This window comes from Mesoplodon mirus (genome assembly GCF_964341445.2).
Source record: "Mesoplodon mirus genome assembly, chromosome: 15".
NCBI lineage: Eukaryota > Metazoa > Chordata > Mammalia > Artiodactyla > Ziphiidae > Mesoplodon > Mesoplodon mirus.
This window is the reverse complement of record NC_138991.1, coordinates 5,563,554-5,584,840: the sequence shown is the minus strand read 5'-3', so window position 1 is coordinate 5,584,840 and position 21,287 is coordinate 5,563,554. Positions and strand designations below refer to the sequence as shown.

Sequence of the window (21,287 nt, the reverse complement as noted above, 5' to 3'; positions counted from 1 at the left end):
GGCTGCGAGGCATGTGGGATCTTAGTTCCCCGACCAGGGATCAAGCCTGCACCCCCTGCGTTGGAAGGCAAAGTCCCGACCACTGGACTGCCAGGGAAGTCCCTCTCCATGTCTTTTCATGGCTTGATGGCTTGTTTCTTTTTAGTGCTCAATAATATTCCACTGTCTGGATGCACCACAGTTTGTTTATCCATCCACCTACTCAAGGAAGTCTTGGTTGTTTCCAAGTTTGGGCAATTATGAGTAAAGCTGCTGCTATAAACACCTGTGTGTAGATTTTTGTGTGGACATAAGTTTTCAAGTCTTGGGTAAATACCAAAGAGCACGACTGTGGAATTGTGTGGTATGAGTAGGTTTAGTTTCGTAAGGAAGTTCCAAACTGTCTTCCAAACTGGCTGCACCATTTTACACTGCGACCAGCAATGAAGAAGAATTTCTGTTGTTCCACCTCCTCGGTGGCGTTTGGTGTTGTCAGTGTTCCGGATTTTGGCCATTCCAATAGGTGTGTCGTGGCATCTCATTGTTTTCATTTGCATTTCCCTGATGACATATGATGGAGAACAATTTTTCACATGCTTATTTGCCATCTGTATATCTTCTTTGGTGAGGTGTCAAAGTCCTTGGCCCATTTTTTAACTGGGTTGTTTTCTTATTGTTGAGTTTTAAGTGTTCTTTATATTCTGGATAAATCTTTTATCAGATGTGACTTTTGTAAATATTTTCTCCTAGCTTGTAGCTATGTTCTCATTCTTTTGACACAGTCTTTCACAGAAATTTTTAATTTTACTGAAGCCCAGCTTATCAGTTTTTTCTCTCATGGATCATGTCTTTGGTGTTTTATCTAAAAAGTCATCACCATACCAAGGTCATCTAGATTTTTTTCGTATGTTACCTTCTAGGACTTTCACAGTTTTGTGTTTTACATTTAGGTCTGTGACCCATTTTTTTTTCTTGTATCTTTATTGGAGTATAATTGCTTTACAATGTTGTGTCAATTTCTGCTGTACAACAAAGTGAATCAGCTAAATGTATAGATAGCCCCATATCCCCTCCCTCCCACCCTCCCTATCCCACCCCTCTAGGTGGTCACGAAGCATGGAGCTGACCTCCCTGTGCTAGGCAGCAGCTGCCCACTAGCCCTCCATGTTGCCTTCGGTCGTGCACATATGTCAATGCTACTCTCTCACTTCGTCCCAGCTTCCCCTTCTCCCTGTGACCCATTCTGAGTTAATTTTTGTGGAGAGTGTAAGGTCTGTATTTAGATTCCTTTTTTTTTTTTTTTTTTTTTTGCACGTGGATGTCCAGTTGTTCCAGCATCATTTGTTGAAAAGATTATCTTTTTTCCATTGTCTTGCCTTTGGTCCTTCCTCAGAGATCAGATGACCGTATTTACGGAGGTCTATTTCTGGGCTCTCTATTCTGTTCCATTGATCTGTTTGTCTGTTCTTGCACCGATACTGCACTATCTCTCGATTACTGAAGCTTTATTTGAAGTCGGGTAGCATCCGTCCTCCAACTTTATTCTTCTCCTTCAATACTGTGTTGGCTATTCTGGGTCTTTTGCTCTCTCTGTAAACCTTAGAATCAGTTTGTCAACATCCACAAAATAACTTGCTGAGATTTTGATAGGAATTGCTTTGAATCTATAGGTGACGTCTTGATATCGAGTTTTCTTGTCCATGAACATGGACTATTTCTCCATTTAGTTCTTCTTTGATTTCCTGCATCAGAGCATTCTTCATTTCTGTTACATTGCTGTTGATCTCTAGCACGTCTTTGTGGTTCTTTCTTTGGATTTCCAGCTCTGCTTACATTGCGTGCTGCCTACTTTTTCTGTTAGCGCTCTTAGCATATGAATCATAGTTGTTTTAAGCTCCTGGCCTGGTAACTCCAACATCCCTGCCACTCCTGATGCTTGCTCTCTCTCTTCAAATTGTGTTTTTTGCTGTTTGGCACGCCTTGGAATTTTTCTTTTTTTTGGATAAAAGAAGCTGCTGTAAATAAGCCTTTAGTAATGTGGTGGTGTGGGGTGCATTCTCCAGCCTGTGTTGAGGGCTCAGCCTTTTCGTGAGCCTGTGCCTCTGGGCTGTGGTTTCTCAGTTTCTTTTTTCTCCCCTCTTGGGCGGGACAGAATGTCTAGAATGGGGTGGACTTGGGTATTTCCCTTCCCCAGGTCAGTTAGGCTCTGATAAAACCCCAGCAGAGGGCTTCCCTGGTGGTGCAGTGGTTGAGAATCTGCCTGCTAATGCAGGGGACACGGGTTCGAGCCCTGGTCTGGGAGGATCCCACATGCCACGGAGCAACTGGGCCCGTGAGCCACGGCTACTGAGCCTGCGCGTCTGGACCCTGTGCTCCGCAACAAGAGAGGCCATGATAGTGAAAGGCCCGCACACCGCGATGACGAGTGGCCCCCGCTTGCCACAACTAGAGAAAGCCCTCGCACAGAAACGAAGACCCAACACAGCAAAAATAAATAAATTAATAAACTCCTACCCCCAACATCTTATTAAAAAAAAAGAATTTAGAAAAAAAAAAAAACCCAGCAGATGAGGCACTGGTTAACTAGTCTACCCCTAGGACAGGCCTTGGTAAGAAGAATGGTTCCTTTTCCACTCCCCCTGCAGGAAGCAGAAGGAGATTTTGTGTGTTTTTTTTTTTAGATATTCGCTGTGGGAACCTTGTTAAACTCCTGGCGGTAAAGCTCACAATATTGTGGAGATCCCCCTATGTCTGGATCCCCCTGCACCTTTCAACACTCAGAGTTGTCCACACCGAGCCTCCAGCAATTCATCAATGACAGCTCTGGTTTTCCTACACCGGCACTGGCTTCCACAGCAGTTCCTGCTTCTAAGTCTCTGCTCAGGTAAGAGGGGACTCCTTGCATTCACCTGTCTGTATCTCCAAGCTTGGGGGCAGCGGTTTGCCCTGTGGCCTCACCTCTTTTACGGATCCTAAAGAGTTGTTGATTTTTCACTCTATTCAGTTTTTTACTTGTTAGGATGAAGTAGTGACTTCCAAGTTCCTTACACATGGAACCAGATGTGGGAAATCCCTTTCTTTTATTTTTTATAAACAGCTTTACTGAGATATAATTCCCATACCATAAAATTCACCTGTTTAAAATGTATAATTCAAGGTTTTTAGTTCATTCACAGAAGTGTGCAACTATCCACCACAATCACTTTTAGAACATTTCAGAAAGAAATCCTATACCGTAAACACTCTACATTCCCTCTCCTTCCAGCTCCAGGCAACCACTAATCTACTTTCTGTCTCCATGAATTTGCCTGTTCTGGACATTTCATCAAGATGGATCATATAATATGTAGCCTTCTGTGTCTGGCTTTTTTCAAGGTTCACCCATGTTATATAGCATGTATCAGTGTTTCACTTCTTTTTGTGGTTGAATAATATTCCAGTGTATGCGCGGGCTGTGTTTTATCTGTTCGTTAGTTGATGTACATTTGGGTAGTTTCCACTTTTTGGCTATTATGAGTAATGCGGTTGTGAACATTTGTGTACAGGTTTTTGTGTGGCCATATGTTTCAACTCTTTGGGATACATGCCTAGGAGTGGAATTGCCGGGTCATATGGTAACTCTATGTTTAACTTTTTGAGGCACTGCCGGACTGTTTTACAAGGTGATTTCACCATTTAAAAATCCCACCAGCAATGTATAACAGGTTCAGTTTTCCCACATCTTTTATTATCTGCCTTCTTTGATCCCAGCCATTCTAATGGCTCATCCTAGGGGTATCTCACTGTGATTTTGATTTGCATTTCCTTAGTGACGAATGTTTTCATGTGCCTATCGGCCATCTGTATATTTTCTTCGGAGAAATGACTACTTAGATCCTTTGCCTGGTTTTAATAGGGTATTTAACTTTTTATTATAGTGTTGTAAAAATTCTTTCTATATTCTAGATGCAACTCCCAATGTGCTTTCTTGAATGGAAGGAAAAGTTTCAAAACTTCTGACTTTATGTTCTGAAGGATTCTATGAGGCTGACTTACTCTTTTCTCTGCTTTCTTGTTTCTCACACCAAAGGGCACCTTATTTACAATTTTAACTCAGTATGAATGACATTGTTTTTGGAGCACTGCCACCGCTTCTGTTTGAAATTTTGAACTAACAGCATTAACACTCCAGAACTGTCCCACACACTACCCAAAAAACACAACTACCCTACCATCTTCTTCTAAGAGAAAAGATAGTTTCTTCCATAAAAATAGTCAAGTTCAGATAATTTTAAACTTTTATAAAGTACACACATCATCTAGGGATCTAGCTAATCATCTGTGGTGGCTTTAAAATGTCCACAAATTCTTTGGCACTCTTTCTTTCAAAAGGGACTTTACCCCTCACCCCTTGAGTACGGGCTGGATTATATGATGCATTTCTAATGAACAGAAGTAGGGTCGTGTCACTTCTAAGATTAGGGGACACTGTGGCTTCCTCCTTGCTCTCTCTCGCTCTGGTCACAAGGACACCTGAGCAGCCCAACGGAGAGGTCCATATAGTGAGGAACTGAAGCCTCCTGCCAACAGACATGATGAGCACGCCATCTTGGAAGCGGTACCTCCAGCTCCAGTCAAGCCATCAAATGACTGCAGCCCCTGACAACATCCAGACAGTAACTCACAAGAGACCCAGAGGCAGAACCACCCAGCTGAGCCACTCCCAACTTCCTGACCAGCAGAAAATGAGAGATAACAAATGTTGGTTGTCTTAAGCCACTAGGTCTCGAGGTAATTTGTTATGCAATAGATAACTAATACAACACCTAAAAAAATAAAATTGAAGAGTAAGTATTTCTGAGCACAGTACCAAGAGTCCTCTTCTAAGAATATCTACAAAACATATTAAAAATTGCATTCTCTCTGTGAAGTAGCCTAAATCTAATCCACAGGGACAATTTCAAAAATGTTACCCTAAAAGCAGGGGTTCTTTGTAGATTGTTTGGGAGTCTGAGAACTCCCTAAAGCCATTTGCAAGATTCTGTCTGCAGGAGTGTCTTTTTTCACGGAAGGGAAACCACATGTTTATAAGATTTTCAAGAGTTTTGTGACTCCAAAAAACTCATAACCACTTTCTTAATGCATGACAGATGCTATCTTAAATCCTGGCAAGTTTCTATAATCAGGATAAAACTGCCCAAGTGTGACACCGTGCCTGGGACACAGGGATCTTTTCAAGGAGGATTTATTGGGACTTGAGTGAGCTTACCAAGCGGGAAAAGCCTTTGCCACACCTGGGGCATTTGTAAACAGTCGGGACGAAAGTTGTATCATGGTATTTCTTGAAGTGCACATTTAGAAGTTGCTTCTGTCGGAAACATCTATTGCAGGAGAGGCAGGCAAACGGCTTCTCTCCAGTGTGGATACGTATGTGAACTGTCATATGACGTTCCTAGAAGGGAAGGAAAACAAATGGCTGAGCTGACAGGAATTTTTTAGCATCAGATGTTATTTATTGTATACCTTTTTTTTTTTTCCTCCCCAAAGATGTGGGCATTTTTAAGAAAAAACAAAGCAAACGCATTCTTGACACAGCACTACCATGGAAGTAGTGCAGTCTGGCCTCTAGGAAAGAAGCTTACACAGCCCCTGCCATCAGGTTACCAAGTGCTCATGATTAATCCCAGCTGGTCCTACAGTCCCAGGAGGGATGCAGTAGAACATATCTTGGGGAGTGAAACCGTAATCAATTTCCCCTCCAAAAGAGCTTCTGTGTTTGCAGCCCTATTTCTATAATTATTTGCCATGACCTGAGTTTACAAAGGGCAGATGGAACCTGCAAACTTGAAAATCTATTGTTAGAGTTTCAACTCAGCAGACTTTTGGGGTCTGAAGGACATTAAGCATCTAAACATTTTCCCGGCTACTTCCTGATAGTGTTACACATCTTCATATCGATTTAAAAGCATAGTGGGGGACTTCCCCGGTGGCACAGCGGTGAAGAATCCACCTGCCAATGCAGGGGACACGGGTTCGAGCCCTGGTCCGGGAGGATCCCACATGCCGCGGAGCAACTAAGCCTGTGAGCTACAGCTACTGAGCCTGCGCTCTAGAGCTCGAGAGCCATAACTACTGAGCCCATGTGCCACAACTACTGAAGCCCGCATGCCTAGAGCCCGTGCTCCGCAACAAGAGAAGCCACCGGGATGAGAAGCCCACACACTGCAACAAAGAGTAGCCCCCACTCACTGCAACTAGAGAAAGCCCATGCACAGCAATGAAGACCCAACGCAGCCATAAATAAATAAATAAATATAATAAATTCCTTTTTAAAAAAATAAAGCATTTGGGTGAAAATAATTGTTCTTGGCAAAGAAATCACCAAAAATTTTAACTAAGATTCATATGAGTAAATCATTTGGGGCATCAGGACAAGAATATAGAGAGCCAAGCAAAAGTACACATTTGATTTGTTTTACTTAAAATGGCATGATTATTCAGATGGAATATATGGCCACTTCTGCATTACTGTTAATGCCCTAACTGATGGTCTTCCCTGCAATCTTTCTCTCATGAACATACACCTCCCCGCCACACACCTTTCAGCTCATCCCTCTCTCCCAGGTAAGCATCACCTGGTCTCCTGCTGGGAGTCATGGTCCACCTGGGAGGGCTGCTCTGCAGGACCGAAGCGGCTCAGTGCACCCAGCAGTGCTCCGGCCTCATCCCTGGCTTCCAGGTACCCCTGTCTGCTCTCTGCTCCCCAAACACCTGGGGCTCTATCCTCCCTGGGACCACCTCCCAAGTCTCATCCATCTTCCAGGAAGCTCTCTTAGTTCATTTACACAAATTTGAGCCTGAGGCATCCGAACAGTCTAAAGCTCAAAATCTACGAGAAAAACTCCCTCTCCTTTATTCAAAGCATATACTATTTCTAGCCCACACTTTGAAACACAATAAGAACTGACGTCCACCTCTGGTGACCAGTGGCAAAATATTCACAGTAGCACACAATGCTTCAAAACCGCTGTTCAGTTCTTCAGCTTTTGGTCTTAGGACCCATTATACTCATAAAAAATCATGGCCAACTCCAAGGAGCTTTTGTTTATGGGGATGATATCTATTAATATTGACTGTATTAGAAATCAATTGAGAAATTAAAAATATAAAAAATATTTATCAATTCATTTAAAAATAACAAATCAACTATGTTAACATACTTCTGTAAATGTCTATTATCTATTTTTTTAAAACAAAAAAACGAATGTCTCGCCTCATATATAAGATTGCACTATTTGGGACATACTTGTATATAAAAGTATTTGTTGTTTACCTGAAATTCAAATTTAACTGGTCATTATCTATTTTTGTTTCTAAGTCTGGCAACCTTATTCAAAGGAAATAGCTTCTGCCTTCGGTCTGCAGGGGTGTGTTATTGTGGCTGAAGTAGATGAAGAACATCTGCTCTCCCAGATATGTAGTTGGGAAAGGGAGCAGAATTTTTATAGTTTTTTTCAAATAATTGTGGATATTCTTCTCTATTACACCAAAATTCAACAAGTAATTTCTTAAAAGTTGGTTAAAATGTGGGGCCTGAAACCACACCAATGAACTTTTTGTGCTTTGTTATGTTAAAATGTGTTGATCTTTTTATACTTTGAATGGATCTTTTACCCATGCATGATTTTGTAAATAACAGATGGGTCATTTGGAAAACACCAGCTTACTGAGTTATGAAGAGCTTCTAGGTGTTGAATATATACGATTAAAAATGCTTTCTTAAACTCACTTCAATCTCATTTGAAAAGTCTTAAGTATTAGAAAGCTGCCAGGTTCACCCTGATGGATATAATTTTCCAAGTGGGCATTGCTTTCTTGGCAACCCATTTTCCTTGACATGGCAGGATCACTTCATTTGCTTTCAAGAGAATGTCTACCAAATACCCAATAATGGAATAAGTAGAGTTTGTCATCTGTTCTTTCAAGAGAAAATAGTGATTCATGAAAAAGTGGCTAGTTGAGCTGGCAACTCAAAAGTCCCACAGATGCCTCCTCCAGATGACCACCATGCTTTGGAGGACAGCGGAGGTGCTTTATGCCAACTTCGTAGTTCATCACGCAGACTATTAAAAAGAGCATTCAGGGTCAAGAGGGAATAAAGTGAATAACTTTCACTGCTTTGTCAAGGACACTCTTAAGTAAACTGCACTTTCTTTTTGCTGCCAGTGCACGACGAACAAGAACACAGCGGTCCTGCTTGGTGTGGCCGCACTGGCTCACTTTAAAGCAGCTCCGTTGTTTTTGGACCATCAGTGCCGATGTCACCTAGTGAAAAGGGCAAATAATGTGTTGGCATTACGACTAGTTAATAACAGTGATTTTGATCTTATGATCCCGATTGGTTTCAAGGACCTCCAGGGGTCTGTGAACCACACTTGAAGAACGCTTGCTTTCGACTCTCGGCTCCTTCCCAAAGTGCCTGAAACACAGTACCTCCTTGCAGGCGTAGCTGCAGTGTTCACACTTGAACCTCTTCTCGTTTTTGTGAGTTTTCTGGTGCTGAATGAGAGCATAGCGCTCGTGGAAGACAGCGGAACAGTAGCGGCACTTCATCTCTGCAGCTTTGTACGTATGCATGTTGAGCAAATGGACACCTAAAAGAGTAACAGAACATCACGTGGGAGAATAGGGTTACTTTCTGTGAGGCCGATTTCCCCCTACGCTCCAAATAGGGTTTCTCACCCTTGCTACCACAGGCAGACCTCGGAGATATTGCAGGTTCCGTTCCAGACCATCACAATAAAGTGAATCACGTGGATTTCCTTGTTTCCCACCGTGTATAAAATTTAAGTTCATGGGTTTCCCTGGTGGCGCAGTGGTTGAGAGTCCGCCTGCCGATGCAGGGGACAGAGGTTTGTGCCCCGGTCCGGGAAGATCCCACATGCCGCGGAGCGGCTGGGTCCGTGAGCCAAATCCGCTGAGCCTGTGCGTCCGGAGCCTGTGCTCCGCAATGGGAGAGGCCACAGCAGTGAGAGGCCCGCGTACCACAAAAAAAAAAAAAATTTAAGTTCATGCTATACCGTAGTCTATTTTTTTTTTTTAAGAAGATGTTGGGGGTAGGAGTTTTTATTAATTAATTTATTTATTTTTGCTGTGTTGCATCTTCATTTCTGTGTGAGGGCTTTCTCTAGTTGTGGCAAGCAGGGGCCACTCTTCATCACGGTGCGCGGGCCTCTCACTATCATGGCCTCCCATTGCGGAGCACAGGCTCCAGACGCGCAGGCTCAGCGGCCATGGCTCACGGGCCTAGTTGCTCCACGGCATGTGGGATCCTCCCAGACCAGGGCTCGAACCCGTGTCCCCTGCATTGGCAGACAGATTCTCAACCACTGCGCCACCAGGGAAGCCCAGCCGTAGTCTATTAAGTATGCAGTTGTAGCACTATGTCTAAAGAACAATGTACATACTTTAAAGATACTGCTAAAAAAAGCTAATCGTCATCTGAGCCTTCAGCAAGCGATAATCTTTTTGCTGGTGGAGGGTTTGAAATATTGCGAGATTTACCAAAATGTGACACGGAGACAAGAAGTGAGCAAATGCTGTTGGAAAAAGGGTGCCAACAGACTTGCTCAACGCAGGGTTGCCACAAACCTTCAATCTGTAAAAAACGCGGTATCTGAGAAGCACGAGAAAGCAAAGTGCAATAAAACGAGGTCTGCCCGTATTAACACTTGAGGCTGGCTGATGCCTTCCTGGGTGGGTGTCCTGTTGTTCAGCAGCATCCCTGGCCTCTACCCTCTAGAGCCAGTAGCATCCCTTCCTCCCCACTTGTGACAACCAAAGTGCTTCCAGACATTGCGAAATGTCTCCTGGGAGGTAAAATCAGTCTCAGCTAAAAGACTGCTGCTCTAAAGGCACACCACACGGACATCTCATTTTAACATTCGTTCATATAGAGTTAAGCGTTACATAAGGTAAGGCATATTGGACCCAGCGTGTTCGTTTAACAAAGCACTTGGAGAACCTTACGGTGTGGGTGGACTTTTAGGATAATGTCAAAATGGTTTTACATAACAAAGATGTAACTTCTGTATTTTGGCTTCAAATAAAGCCCCGACGTTCTGTTAGAGGCCAGTGTTCTGTTTTTTCCTACGTCGTACTTGAGAGGCGCGCTCTAGGATGATTTCTGCTCAACGAAGTCTAAAGCGTGGTGGCTTTGTGTAAGACATCTCTGCAGGGCAGAGGTACACACCTCATCCGTGCCGCCTCGGTCATTTAAAGAGCTTGGTGTCTCATACAGCGACAGGAAGGAAGACTTAGCTTGTGTACAAAGCAGCTTACGGGTATATGGAGGTATAGGGAGTGCGCCACCGACTTGGGTGGGACGTAACCTGTATTTCTTTGCCGTGGTGTCGAAATGTCCTTTCTTGGCAACTGGCTCAAGACTCTTGTGCCCTACAGGGTCTCACTGGGCTGTTTTGCAACTGACAAAGGGTTTGGACTCAAAGTTAAGACTTCATTAAACACCTTTACCCTTTCAGAAATGTTTGCAAATGTTTGCGCCTCTCATCTCCAGAATTTCTCTGGGCAAACCAGGGACTCTATTTCTGCCCACATATTCTGAGTGTCACAGTGTTATGTGTTTTAGAAAGAAGAAAATGAGAGACGAGGAACCTTGAAACAAAGGAGAGGGGCTGGCTCACTCACCGTCACCCCCACCACCGCCCACGGCTAAGGAGGGCCGGCTTCCCCTGCAGGCGGGATACAATCCCAGCTCCCAATCTGACACTTGGAGCTGCTCAAGGCGCCTCGTATTGTTAGGAGGGTTTGCCTTGTCACAGTACAGATTTCACGTCCCGTGAAGCGGGCTCTTTTACTGAAGCAAATTCCTTATGGGAAGAACCACGTCTTGCTTCTTGCCCCTGCACCCTTGGTTCCCAGAACTGTTTAGGGTCACAGCAAGGGTTTAAGAAAAATTTGCTGAGTGTCACGGGAGAGATCATTTAATAGAGAGTCAGAACCTGCAGTCAGGCCACCTCCTGGCACCTGGTCACGAGACTCTGGGGCAGTTCGCTTTTTGTCCCTTATCCGCTTCGTCATCTGTAAAACCAGGCCCAATATGGAATAAAATAATATCCGGGGAAGCCCCTTATGAGCTCAAATGCCCGTGAGAGCTCATCTGTGTACCTGGACCGGGCCTGGGCCAGACTCTGAAACTGCACTTATGAGATCTGGCCACAAGATGGCACCACAGGACGACCGGAAAAAAAAAAAACCACCCAGGAGCAGCTCCTGAATCCCGCTGCCTCCCTGGAATCAGGCCCAGGGCTCCACAGGCTTCCCGAAGAGCTGGCCCGCGGGGCAGCTAAAGGAAGTTCTCTACGCCAGACACTCACGCAGATCGCCCTTCCTTGCAGTGATGGTGGCACAATGCGGGCACTGGTACTTGGGGGCGTTCTCGCTGTGCTTCTGCAGGACGTGTATCTTCATGGTCCCGCCCTGGCTGAAGCGCGCGTGGCAGATGCGGCATTCGTAGGGCCTCTCACCTGGGACACGGATGACAACAATGACCTTCCGCCTAGGGGCTTCACCCCAAAACCCCTGGTGCTCCCCAAAGGACACCTGGAGCTGAAAGCCTTTCTTTCCCCCCCAAGACTCCCTTTGCAACTCCTTTCGCGTGTGTTTAACCCCCAACTAGGGCCAGGTTCCTAAATCAAGCCCAGACAACGTGATGTCCAGCTGTGTGGACAGCAGCCCAGATGGGCGACTCTCCTAACATCTGGTGGTACTCACAGTTCAAGACCCACACCTAGTTCCTACCTTTGGTGTAAAGAACCCAGAGGCACACATAATCAGAGTCCTTATACAACAAAATATAGAGAGAGTGCTTGACGTAATCAGTACACTTTGATTTTTGTTTTGCCTTAACGTTGAAGGATGAATTAAGGCGCCGACTTTTAAAAACCTGGAAAACCCATGGGAGCAAATAGTTGACGGTGTTTAGTCTTCACAGTGGGGTCACCACGGGGTATTTACGTGCTGTGTTTATGTGTTGAATTATGCTCCCTTAACACTAAATAAATGCAAAGGCAACATTCCTGTGTCAAAACTTCGCTTTGACGTTCGAACTTTAATTCTGCACTGAAGATAACTTTGACAAGGTCACTTGTAAGAAGGAAACTACGCTTTACTTATTTGGCCTTAAGCGTGAGAAACTTTTACCGGAATGCGTCCTCATGTGCTGTTTCAGCTTGTAGGCGTCTTTGCCGGCGTAGCTACAGAGGTGGCACTGAAAGGGGCGTTCGCCCGTGTGTGAACGGATGTGGCGCCTCAATTTACTTGCCTGATAAACAAATGAAAGATAATGATTGCAACAGAAACTTCAAACTTGTGGAGTCTTCAATAAACCAGCGTTATAAAAGATATCTAAACGAGTCCGATCTTAACAGCAGAGCCTACCTCACACCCTGAAGAAAACATGCTAAAGCCACTGCTTCTTCTTCTCTGTGGCGGATGATGCTCTGCATTTGATGCGTGTGTGTAAGACCCTCGGGCAATAGTGAGCAGGAGGTTCAAGAGACTCTCGCCTTCAGCTTCACTTTACAAAGGAAAATGGAAATCTAGCTGCTCCGTGGCATCCACAATCTTATTTTCATTTCTAAGACAACGGCCTCTCAATAGCTGCAAAGTTTAGATCATGCTGCAGAAGTGCAGAGGCCAGAAAATTTTTTGCTTGCATAAATAGAGAAACTTGGAAACGTGAGCTCTTGAATGGACCGACATCCGTCGGAAGCACTTCACAGTTCCAAGTTCTGTGGACCCTAAACGGCCCAGGGATGGAGGAACGCCTTCCTTGCCATTAAGAATAGATTCTATGCGGGGACTTCCCTGGTGGCGCAGTGGTTGAGAGTCCGCTGGCCGATGCAGGGGACGCGGGTTCATGTCCCGGTCCGGGAAGATCCCACATGCCGCGGAGCTGCTGGACCCGTAAGCCATGGCCACTGAGCATGCGCGTCCTGAGCCTGTGCTCCGCAATGGGAGAGGCCACAACAGTGAGAGGCCCGCGTACCGCAAAAAAAAAAAAAAAAAAAAAAAAAATAGATTCTACGCGGGAACTTCCCTTGTGGCACAGGGGTTAAGAATCCGCCTGCCAATGCAGGGGACACGGGTTCGAGCCCTGGTCTGGGAAGATCCCACATGCCGCGGAGCAACTAAGCCCTGCACCACAATTACCGAGCCTGCACTCTAGAGCCTGCGAGCCACAACTACTGAGCCTGTGCTCTAGAGCCCACGAGCCACAGCTACTGAGCCCGCATGCCACAACTACTGAGCCCGTGTGCTGCAACTACTGAAGCCTGCATGCCTAGAGCCTGTGCTCCACAACAAGGGAAGCCACCGCAATGAGAAGCCTGTGAACTGCAACGAAGAGTAGCCCCTGCTCGCAGCAACTACAGAAAGTCCAGCACAGCAAGGAAGACCCAACGCAACCAAAAATAAACAAATAAATAAATTTATATATATATAAAAGAATAGGTTCTACACAGTAGCAGTTTGTAAGAACTTTTAAGTAGAAGAAAATAAACTCTAATTTGATTAATTACATATCGTAGGCAATTAGTTAAAAGGCAAACATGCCCATTTTATCATGTTTTTGGCTTATTGTAGTGACCTTCTAGGATTGTTCTTATTCTGTATTCACTTATTTCAGGCTCTTTTCTACCTTTAGCAGAAACAGAGGTCATGAACCATGCTTGGGCTACAGACGTGGGAAAGCCCTCGGCAGCCTGTCTGTGATCTTAGGAAGGCTCCACTTGGCCTGGTTCCCTAACGTGCGGCAAGTACCCAGAAGCCTAAAGAACATTCGAGAACAAAGGAAGACTCGGAATGGAAAACAAGACCCAAACCAAAAAATTTAGCTTAGATTTTTAGAAGAAAAAAAGATATCTTTGAGTGTATCGGAAAGCAAAACAAAAGGAATTTTTAAAATTGTAGCGTGAGAGGTTTGATAAGCTCAGTGCTGTGCGTGATCCAAGAAGGCTGTGTGTAAACCTTCCCTGGACGGCTTTGAAAGGTAGGAGGGGGCACGAGGGGAGTTCACAAGTTGGTGGACTCTGCATCCCAGCTTCACACATCCCTGCAGGCACATGCGTAAAGGGGTGGCGTCAGGGTGGGGGGCTTTGGCCACTCCCCCTTGGTGCAGACCAGCATGCGAGGACTTGGAACATGCAAAAAACAGGGTGATGGCAGAAACAGAGGGTCCATATGTCGAGGTCGACCCTGGAGAAGGGTCTCAGCGAACGTGGGAAATTTGTGCTGAGAACTGGCAGGACACCAACCAAAAGTCTATTCTAGGCTTAGGATTCTCAGATGGCTTTGTTCTTTGAAACCCTCATTCTGTGTTTTCACAGTACAGTTTCAACCTTTAACTCAGATGACAAATAATTTTAAAAAATAGTTATAGCAAAAAAAAAAAATTTTTTTTTTTTTTGGAATCAAATTCTTCCCTGTCTGTGAAATTTCCTAGTTGATGAAACGCAGTTTCATTGCTACTGTATTTAAACGTTAGCCACATCCCCTTTAACTCAGTTCAATTCAAGTGTATCGGCCTTTCCCAATGGGGCTCAAAATCAGGACCCAGCACGCGCTCTGCTAGATAGTGGAGTTCTTAAAGATTAATTGTACAAAAGTGACACTCAAAAGTAAATATGCTGTTCTGTTGTTTCACTGAGGGTGTGCTAAATCTGCTGGAAGGTATAAATAAACCGATCTAGTGGAAATGAACACGACTTATAACTGGAGATTTAAAAAGTTGGCCTCTGTCATTAAGAGTGGAAATGGCCATGTTTAAATCTTTAAGCACATTGCTTTGCATCGAATCAAGTGCCATTGAGGAAAGCTCAAAAATCTCAGCAAAAATTCAGATTGGATCTCTGTTCTGTTAGAGCAAATACACGTTGATTTTGTGGAAGGAGTCCTACAAAGACTGCAGGGTAGAACTTTTTAACAAATATGAGAATTATTTCTCAAGGACCACAGATTCTTTGTAATTTGTACAGCTCTGCATACTGCTTTCACTAGTCCGTGATCAAAGGAAAAAGGAAATCACATGTAAGAAATTGAATTTAGGAAACAACATGAGTATTATTGCCTGCAGAGATGTTACAAGAGATTCTGCTAGTAGTTTGACTTACCATGACTTTTACAGCAGCTTCTTAACACGACGTTACGAAACTTTAAGGGTGAACTTACCTCTACACTAGCATAGTTGCACACGGAACATTTAAAGGGCTTCTCGTGAGTGTGTTTATAACGACTGTGTCGGACAAGTTGTCCACTGGTGACAAATGCCATGTCACAGTCACCACACTTGTAGGGCCTGGTTCCTGTAAAATCACATAGTTTATTCTTTTAAGCAAGATTTAACCGCAATTTTCCTAGGGAATCATAACTTATAAATGACACTCAGTCTCAAAATGCTTTAAAAATTAAGAGGCTCTTTAAACCACAAATGCCCCGGAAAGATATGAGAAAAATCTTTGGAACATCCAACGGTTTTAACTAAAATTGAAGAAAAAAGACAAAATTAAAGTCTAAAAAAATGTATTATTTTAATATACAAACAGATGGATTTGCATTCTTACCTAAGCCTCAACACACATCATTCAAGGGAAACATCCCTCTCAGCTGTTTACCTGTATGGGTGTTGATATGATTCTGAAGGAGAGTAACAGTACGGAAAGCTTTCAGGCAAAGGTGACACATATGGGGCTTTTCACCGGTGTGAGTTTTCATATGACGATTCAAACTTGAAATTCTAGAAGAGGTGAACGTGCAGATGTCACAGTGGAAGGTTCGTTTTACTTCTGCAGGAGGGAGAGACAACATTTATGTATTTGTAAAAACCTTTCTTTAGGTGTTCAGGTTCCACTTAAATATAAAGTAACTACACACATCCTTTTCTCACCTAATGTGGTAACTGAACAAAAGGTGCTCCATGTAAATGGTAAGCAAAAGAAAGCTGGGTGGCTATACTAATAGACAAAACAGACTTTGACAAAAATTGTTACAAGAGACAAATAAGAACATGAAGCAATGGTAAAAGAGTCAAACCATCATGAAGATGTAACAATTATACACATACATGAACCTAATAACAGATCCCCAAAATACTTGGAGCAAAAACTGAAAGAACTGAAAGTAGGAAGAGATGCTTCAATAACAGTTGGAGACTTCAATGCCCCACTTTCACCAATGAAGAGAACTAGACAGAATATCATCAAGGAAACAGAAGACTTAAACAACATTATAAACCAACTGGACAGAAGAAACAGCTATAGAACACTCCACTCAACAACAGGAGAACATACATTCTTCTCAGGTACATAGGGCACCTTCTTCAGGAAAGACCATATGGTAAATCAGAAAACAAGTGTCAATTAATTTTAAAAGACAGAAATAATTTGCTCTCTGACCATTATGGAATGAAGTCAGAAATCAATAAAAGAAGGAAATTTGGAAAATTCACAAATATATAGAAGTTAAACAACACACTCCTAAAGGACCAATGGGTCAAAGAAGAAATCACAAAGAAACTGTAAAGTACTTTGAGATGAATAAAAGTGAAAACATGGCATACCAAGCTTACAGGATATAGCTAAAGTGCTCAGAAGGAAACTTTTAATTGTAAACACTTACATTAAAAAAGAAAAAATATTTCAGATCAATAACATAACTTTACATCTTAAGGAACTAGAAAAATAAGAGAAGTCTAAACCCAAAGCTAGCAGAAGGAAGAAATAATAAGGGTTAGAGTGAAGATAAATGAGATAGAAAATAAGAAAACAGCAGAGAGGACCAATGAAACTGAAAGTTGGTTCTTTTAAAGGACCAACAATGACACTTTCTCTAGACTTGTAACCAAAAAAAAAAGATAAGTCAAATAACTAAAACCGGGAAGCAAAGTGTACTACTATTTCTGTACTACCAACCATACAGAAATAAAAAGGACTATAAGAGAATACACAAATGTGTGCCAATAAACTAGAAAACCTATACAAAATGGAAAATTCCTAGAAACACACAAACTACTAAAACTGACTCAAGAAGAAATAGAAAATCTAAATAGCCCTACAATCAATAAAGAGATTGAGTCATTAATCCAAAGACATTCAACAAAGAAACCCCCAGGGCCAGATGGCATCATTGGAGACCAGACTTAAAGAATTAACATCAATCTAAAACTCTTAAAAAACATCTAAACTCCTCTAACATCTAAAACTCTTAAAAAAAAAAAAAAAAGAGAAGAGTAGGAAACACTTCCCAACTCATTTCATGAGGCCAGTATTACTCTGATACTGAAAAAAAAGACACCAAAACAAAACTATAGACCAATATCCCTTATGAATACTGATGGAAAAATCTTCAACATACTAGCAAACCAAATCCAGTAGCATATTTAAAAGATTGTGCACCTTGACCACGTGGAATTTATCACAGTAATGGAAGAGAGGCTGAACAGAGATGGAAATCAATCAATGTAATACACCAAACTGACAAAAGAAAGGGAGAAAAAAACCTACATGATCATCTCAATAGGTACAGAAAAAGCACTTCACAAATTCCAACACCCTTTCATGATGAAACAGTCAACAAACTTGGAATAGAAGGTTTTGGGGTTGAGTTGTGTTCCCCAAAAAGATCCGTTGCAGTCCTAATGGCAAATATCTATGAATGTGACCTTACTTGCACATAGGGTCTTTGAAGACAATTTCAGATGATCACACTGGACTAGGACGGGTCCTAATCCAATATGACTGGTACCCTTATAAGAAGAGAAGAGAGACACAGAAAGAGACACATGGAGAACTTTATGTGACAACAGAGGCAGAGACTTGGAGGGATGCATCTACAAGCCAAGGATGCCGTGGTTGCCGCATCACCAGAAGCTAAGAGAAAGGCATGGAGCATATTCTTTTTTAGAGCCTTCCAACAGAGCATGGCTGTATCAACACTGTGATTTCAGACTTCCAGCTTCCGGAGCTGTGACAGAATATGTTTATGTTGTTTTAAGCCACCCAGTTTGTGGCATTTTGCTATGGCAGTCCTGGGAAGCTAACACAGGCACCAATTTAAAAATGGGCAAAGGATTGGAATAAACGTTTTTGAAGAAGACACACCAACAGCCAATAACACATGAAAAGATACTCAACATCATGAGTCATTAGGGAAATGCAAATGAAAACCATAATGGGGTACCCCTTCACACTCGCTAGGATGGCTGTAGTTTTTTAAAATGGAGAATAGTGAGAATGTGGAGAAAGTGGAACCCTCCTACATTGCTGGTGGGAATGTAAATTGGTGCAGCTGCAGCTCCTCAAATAGTGAAACATAGAGTTTCCAGCAATTCCACTCCTAGGTATACACCCAAAAGAACTGAAAACAGGTGTGCAAACAAAAACTTGTCCATGAATATTCATAGCAGCACCATGGACAATAGCTAAAAGGTAAAAACAGCCTAAATCTGGATCAACAGATCACTGGATAAACAGAATACGGCGTGTATCCATACAATGGAATGCTGTTCAGGGGTGAACGAATGAAGTACCGACACATGCTACGACGTGGATGAGCCTTGAAAACGTTATGGTAAGTGAAGGAATCCAGACACAAAAGGCCACCTGTTACCTGGGTATCAGTCCATTAAATGAAATGCCCAGAAGTGACTTTAATGGGTACACTTTTCTTTTTAGGGTGATAAAAATATTCTGGAATTAGACAGTGGTGACACTTGCACAGAATTGTGAATATATTAAAAAACCTGAAAATGAGCTAGGAGCTGGGAATTGGGGGTACAATCTCTTGATTTAAATATATGAGAAACTAATAATATAGCAAAGGTTACAAATGCAACCAGCTACTGAAGCCAGAGGCAATCAGCATAAATGAATAACGTTAACCACGCATAAGAAGGGACAGTGGTGGCAGTGTGGCTTTCTAAACTGAGTCTCTTTCTAACCCTGACTAGCTGTTGCTAGAAGGAGGAAACAGCCGAGGGTGGCCAGATATGACTTTTTATAAATGAGCTAAAAGTTGAGACTTCAAGGGTGGACTCTCTTGATTTAAATAAGGGAGAAACTAATACTTTTTAAAAAGCTGAACAATTACTTTTCGAGGGTCAGAGTCATCCTCTTTCCTGGCCTCACCTAAACATCCCCTCCCCTTAAAGGGCACCTCTGCTGCCCTCTGGGCATCACTCCTTCCTTCTCCAGGGCCTGAAGCACTTGCTCTGGTCTCTGTCAGACCCCCTAACCCCCCGGGGCTGCAAACTAGGGAGCAGATGGGGCCCAAACTTCTATTTATGTGCATGGCCCTTTTCGGAAGCCTCTGTTCTATGCTTTCAGAACATTTGCCCACAAGATGCAAAACTCTTTTGGATTTGATTCACAATACAGAATGTTCAAAATTTCTCCCATTTCCTGACATTCTGAAAGCGACTAAGGCAACCACTTCAAACTTCAACTGCCATGCCATCCCCTTCCCCTAAAGAGAATCAGCAGCCCTGTTGTTTGAAGAGTCTCTTACAAATGAACTGGCCTACCCTTTGCCTTTTTTTGACTTTTTGCAGCGTTGGCTTTTTCAACATGTGCTTGACCCAGCGCAGGTTTCTCAGTATTTAAGGTTGCAATTGTCAGAACAATTTCATCTCTTCCTTCATCTCCTGGTCTCACTTCCACAAGAAGAAACCACCCTTCTGTTTCTTCACTGAATCCACCTTCAGCCAGCAGCTGTTCCTCTTCCTGACCTTTCTCAGGCTAATACACAAAAACAGGTATTCAAACAAGTACAATACTATTAATTACAGCCTGATTCAACTCTTTGCTTTGATGAAACCATAGAATCCATAGAGAAAAACACAAATTAAAGAAGCACAGAAGATTGTCCATTGCAACCAAAATGCTTAAACTGTAATTACTAAGCATCAAGGGTTTCGGTGGCGAAACAGCACAATTTAAAAACTCGATGCATCTCATCGTATTCTAATTAGTGTAACTTTTTAAACTGTTAAAAAACAACATGAGGGGGCTTCCCTGGTGGCGCAGTGGTTGAGAGGCCGCCTGCCGATGCAGGGGACACGGGTTCGTGCCCCGGTCCGGGAAGATCCCACATGTCGTGGAGCGGCTGGGCCCGTGAGCCATGGCCGCTGAGCCTGCGCGTCTGGAGCCTGTGCTCCGCAACGGGAGAGGCCACAACAGTGAGAGGCCCGCGTACCGCAAAAAAACAAAACAAAAACAACAACATGAGGTCCCCCAAGATTTTCCTGGGAAATATTTTGACTGTATTTAATTTTAAATTGAAAATTTTAAACTGCTTGTCCATACATAATACTGCATGAAGGGTAACTTTAAAAAATAGTTTTCTGGCTTCCTCCCCCGCCCCCCATTTTATTAAAACCAGTTGTACCTTTATAGATCCAGAGCTTTCTGCCAGGCTCACTGCACACTCACTGTCTTCACTGGCCCCGGCCACGTTCTCCTCCAGAACATGGAACTGCATCACCTCCACCTCCTGCAGCGAGTACACCTCCTCCTGGATGCTAATGGTGACGCACTGGTGCAGGCTCTGCGGGGACCCCTCCCCAAGCCACACCAGCAACTGCAACCCACTACCAGCCTGCTGCACCATCACCTGCACCTCTTCCTTGTGCTGTGGTGCCAGGTCCTGCAGCTCCGCACCTTCGGAGGTCAACTGCACCGTCTGCAGGGTCAGGATGTGCTTCTCGCCCTCCTCCAGGATGGCCAGCACGAGCTCCAGCTCGACCCCCGGGATCTTGGCCTGGAGGGCCCCGTGGGTGCTCTCGGCCTCTAACTCTTCAGAGCTTGGGTGTTCCCTCACTCTGCACACCCCTTCTGCTTCCTCCTCCATGGTTTTTTCTGTTATCAACTCTGGTTCTTTGATTTTGGTGAACTGCTCCGGAGGGACAGAGATCTCGGTCCCTGACATTGTGACTTGGTCTGTCAGAGAAAGAAGCAAGCCGTGTGGGTGGGCACAGTGGGTTCGGCCTTGCAGGCTTTGGGGCTGATCACGGCCTGACAAGTTTCCAGTCCCAAAAGGCTTTGGGGCTCACACGGCTCAGGACTAAGTTAACTCAGCCTAGGCCTAGAAGGGGCTGGACTAAGTAGGATTGAGACTAAAGCAGGTGTTTGTCCAGAAGATTCTAGAACCAACAGATTTGGGCCTGGGCAGGCTTTCAACAAATGCACATTCCAGGCCTGGAACGCTTGACCCTGGGCAGGCTTCCAGCAAATGCACATTCTAGGCCTAGAAGGGAG

General features: G+C 43.7%; 1 protein-coding gene across 1 annotated transcript in view; it reads right to left on the bottom strand.

The window, feature by feature from the left end:
- CTCFL (CCCTC-binding factor like) overlaps positions 1–20,958 on the bottom strand; it is a gene marked incomplete at both ends in the record, with an annotated part of 29,414 nt that extends 8,456 nt beyond the window's left edge. The window contains 8 exons of the mRNA XM_082645795.1: positions 5,228–5,410; positions 8,452–8,612; positions 11,355–11,504; positions 12,181–12,301; positions 15,208–15,341; positions 15,651–15,821; positions 19,556–19,769; positions 20,419–20,958. Coding sequence (XP_082501921.1) covers positions 5,228–5,410; positions 8,452–8,612; positions 11,355–11,504; positions 12,181–12,301; positions 15,208–15,341; positions 15,651–15,821; positions 19,556–19,769; positions 20,419–20,958 — 1,674 coding nt within the window. The remainder of the gene's footprint in view (positions 1–5,227; positions 5,411–8,451; positions 8,613–11,354; positions 11,505–12,180; positions 12,302–15,207; positions 15,342–15,650; positions 15,822–19,555; positions 19,770–20,418) is intronic.
- Positions 20,959–21,287: the final 329 nt, after the last annotated feature.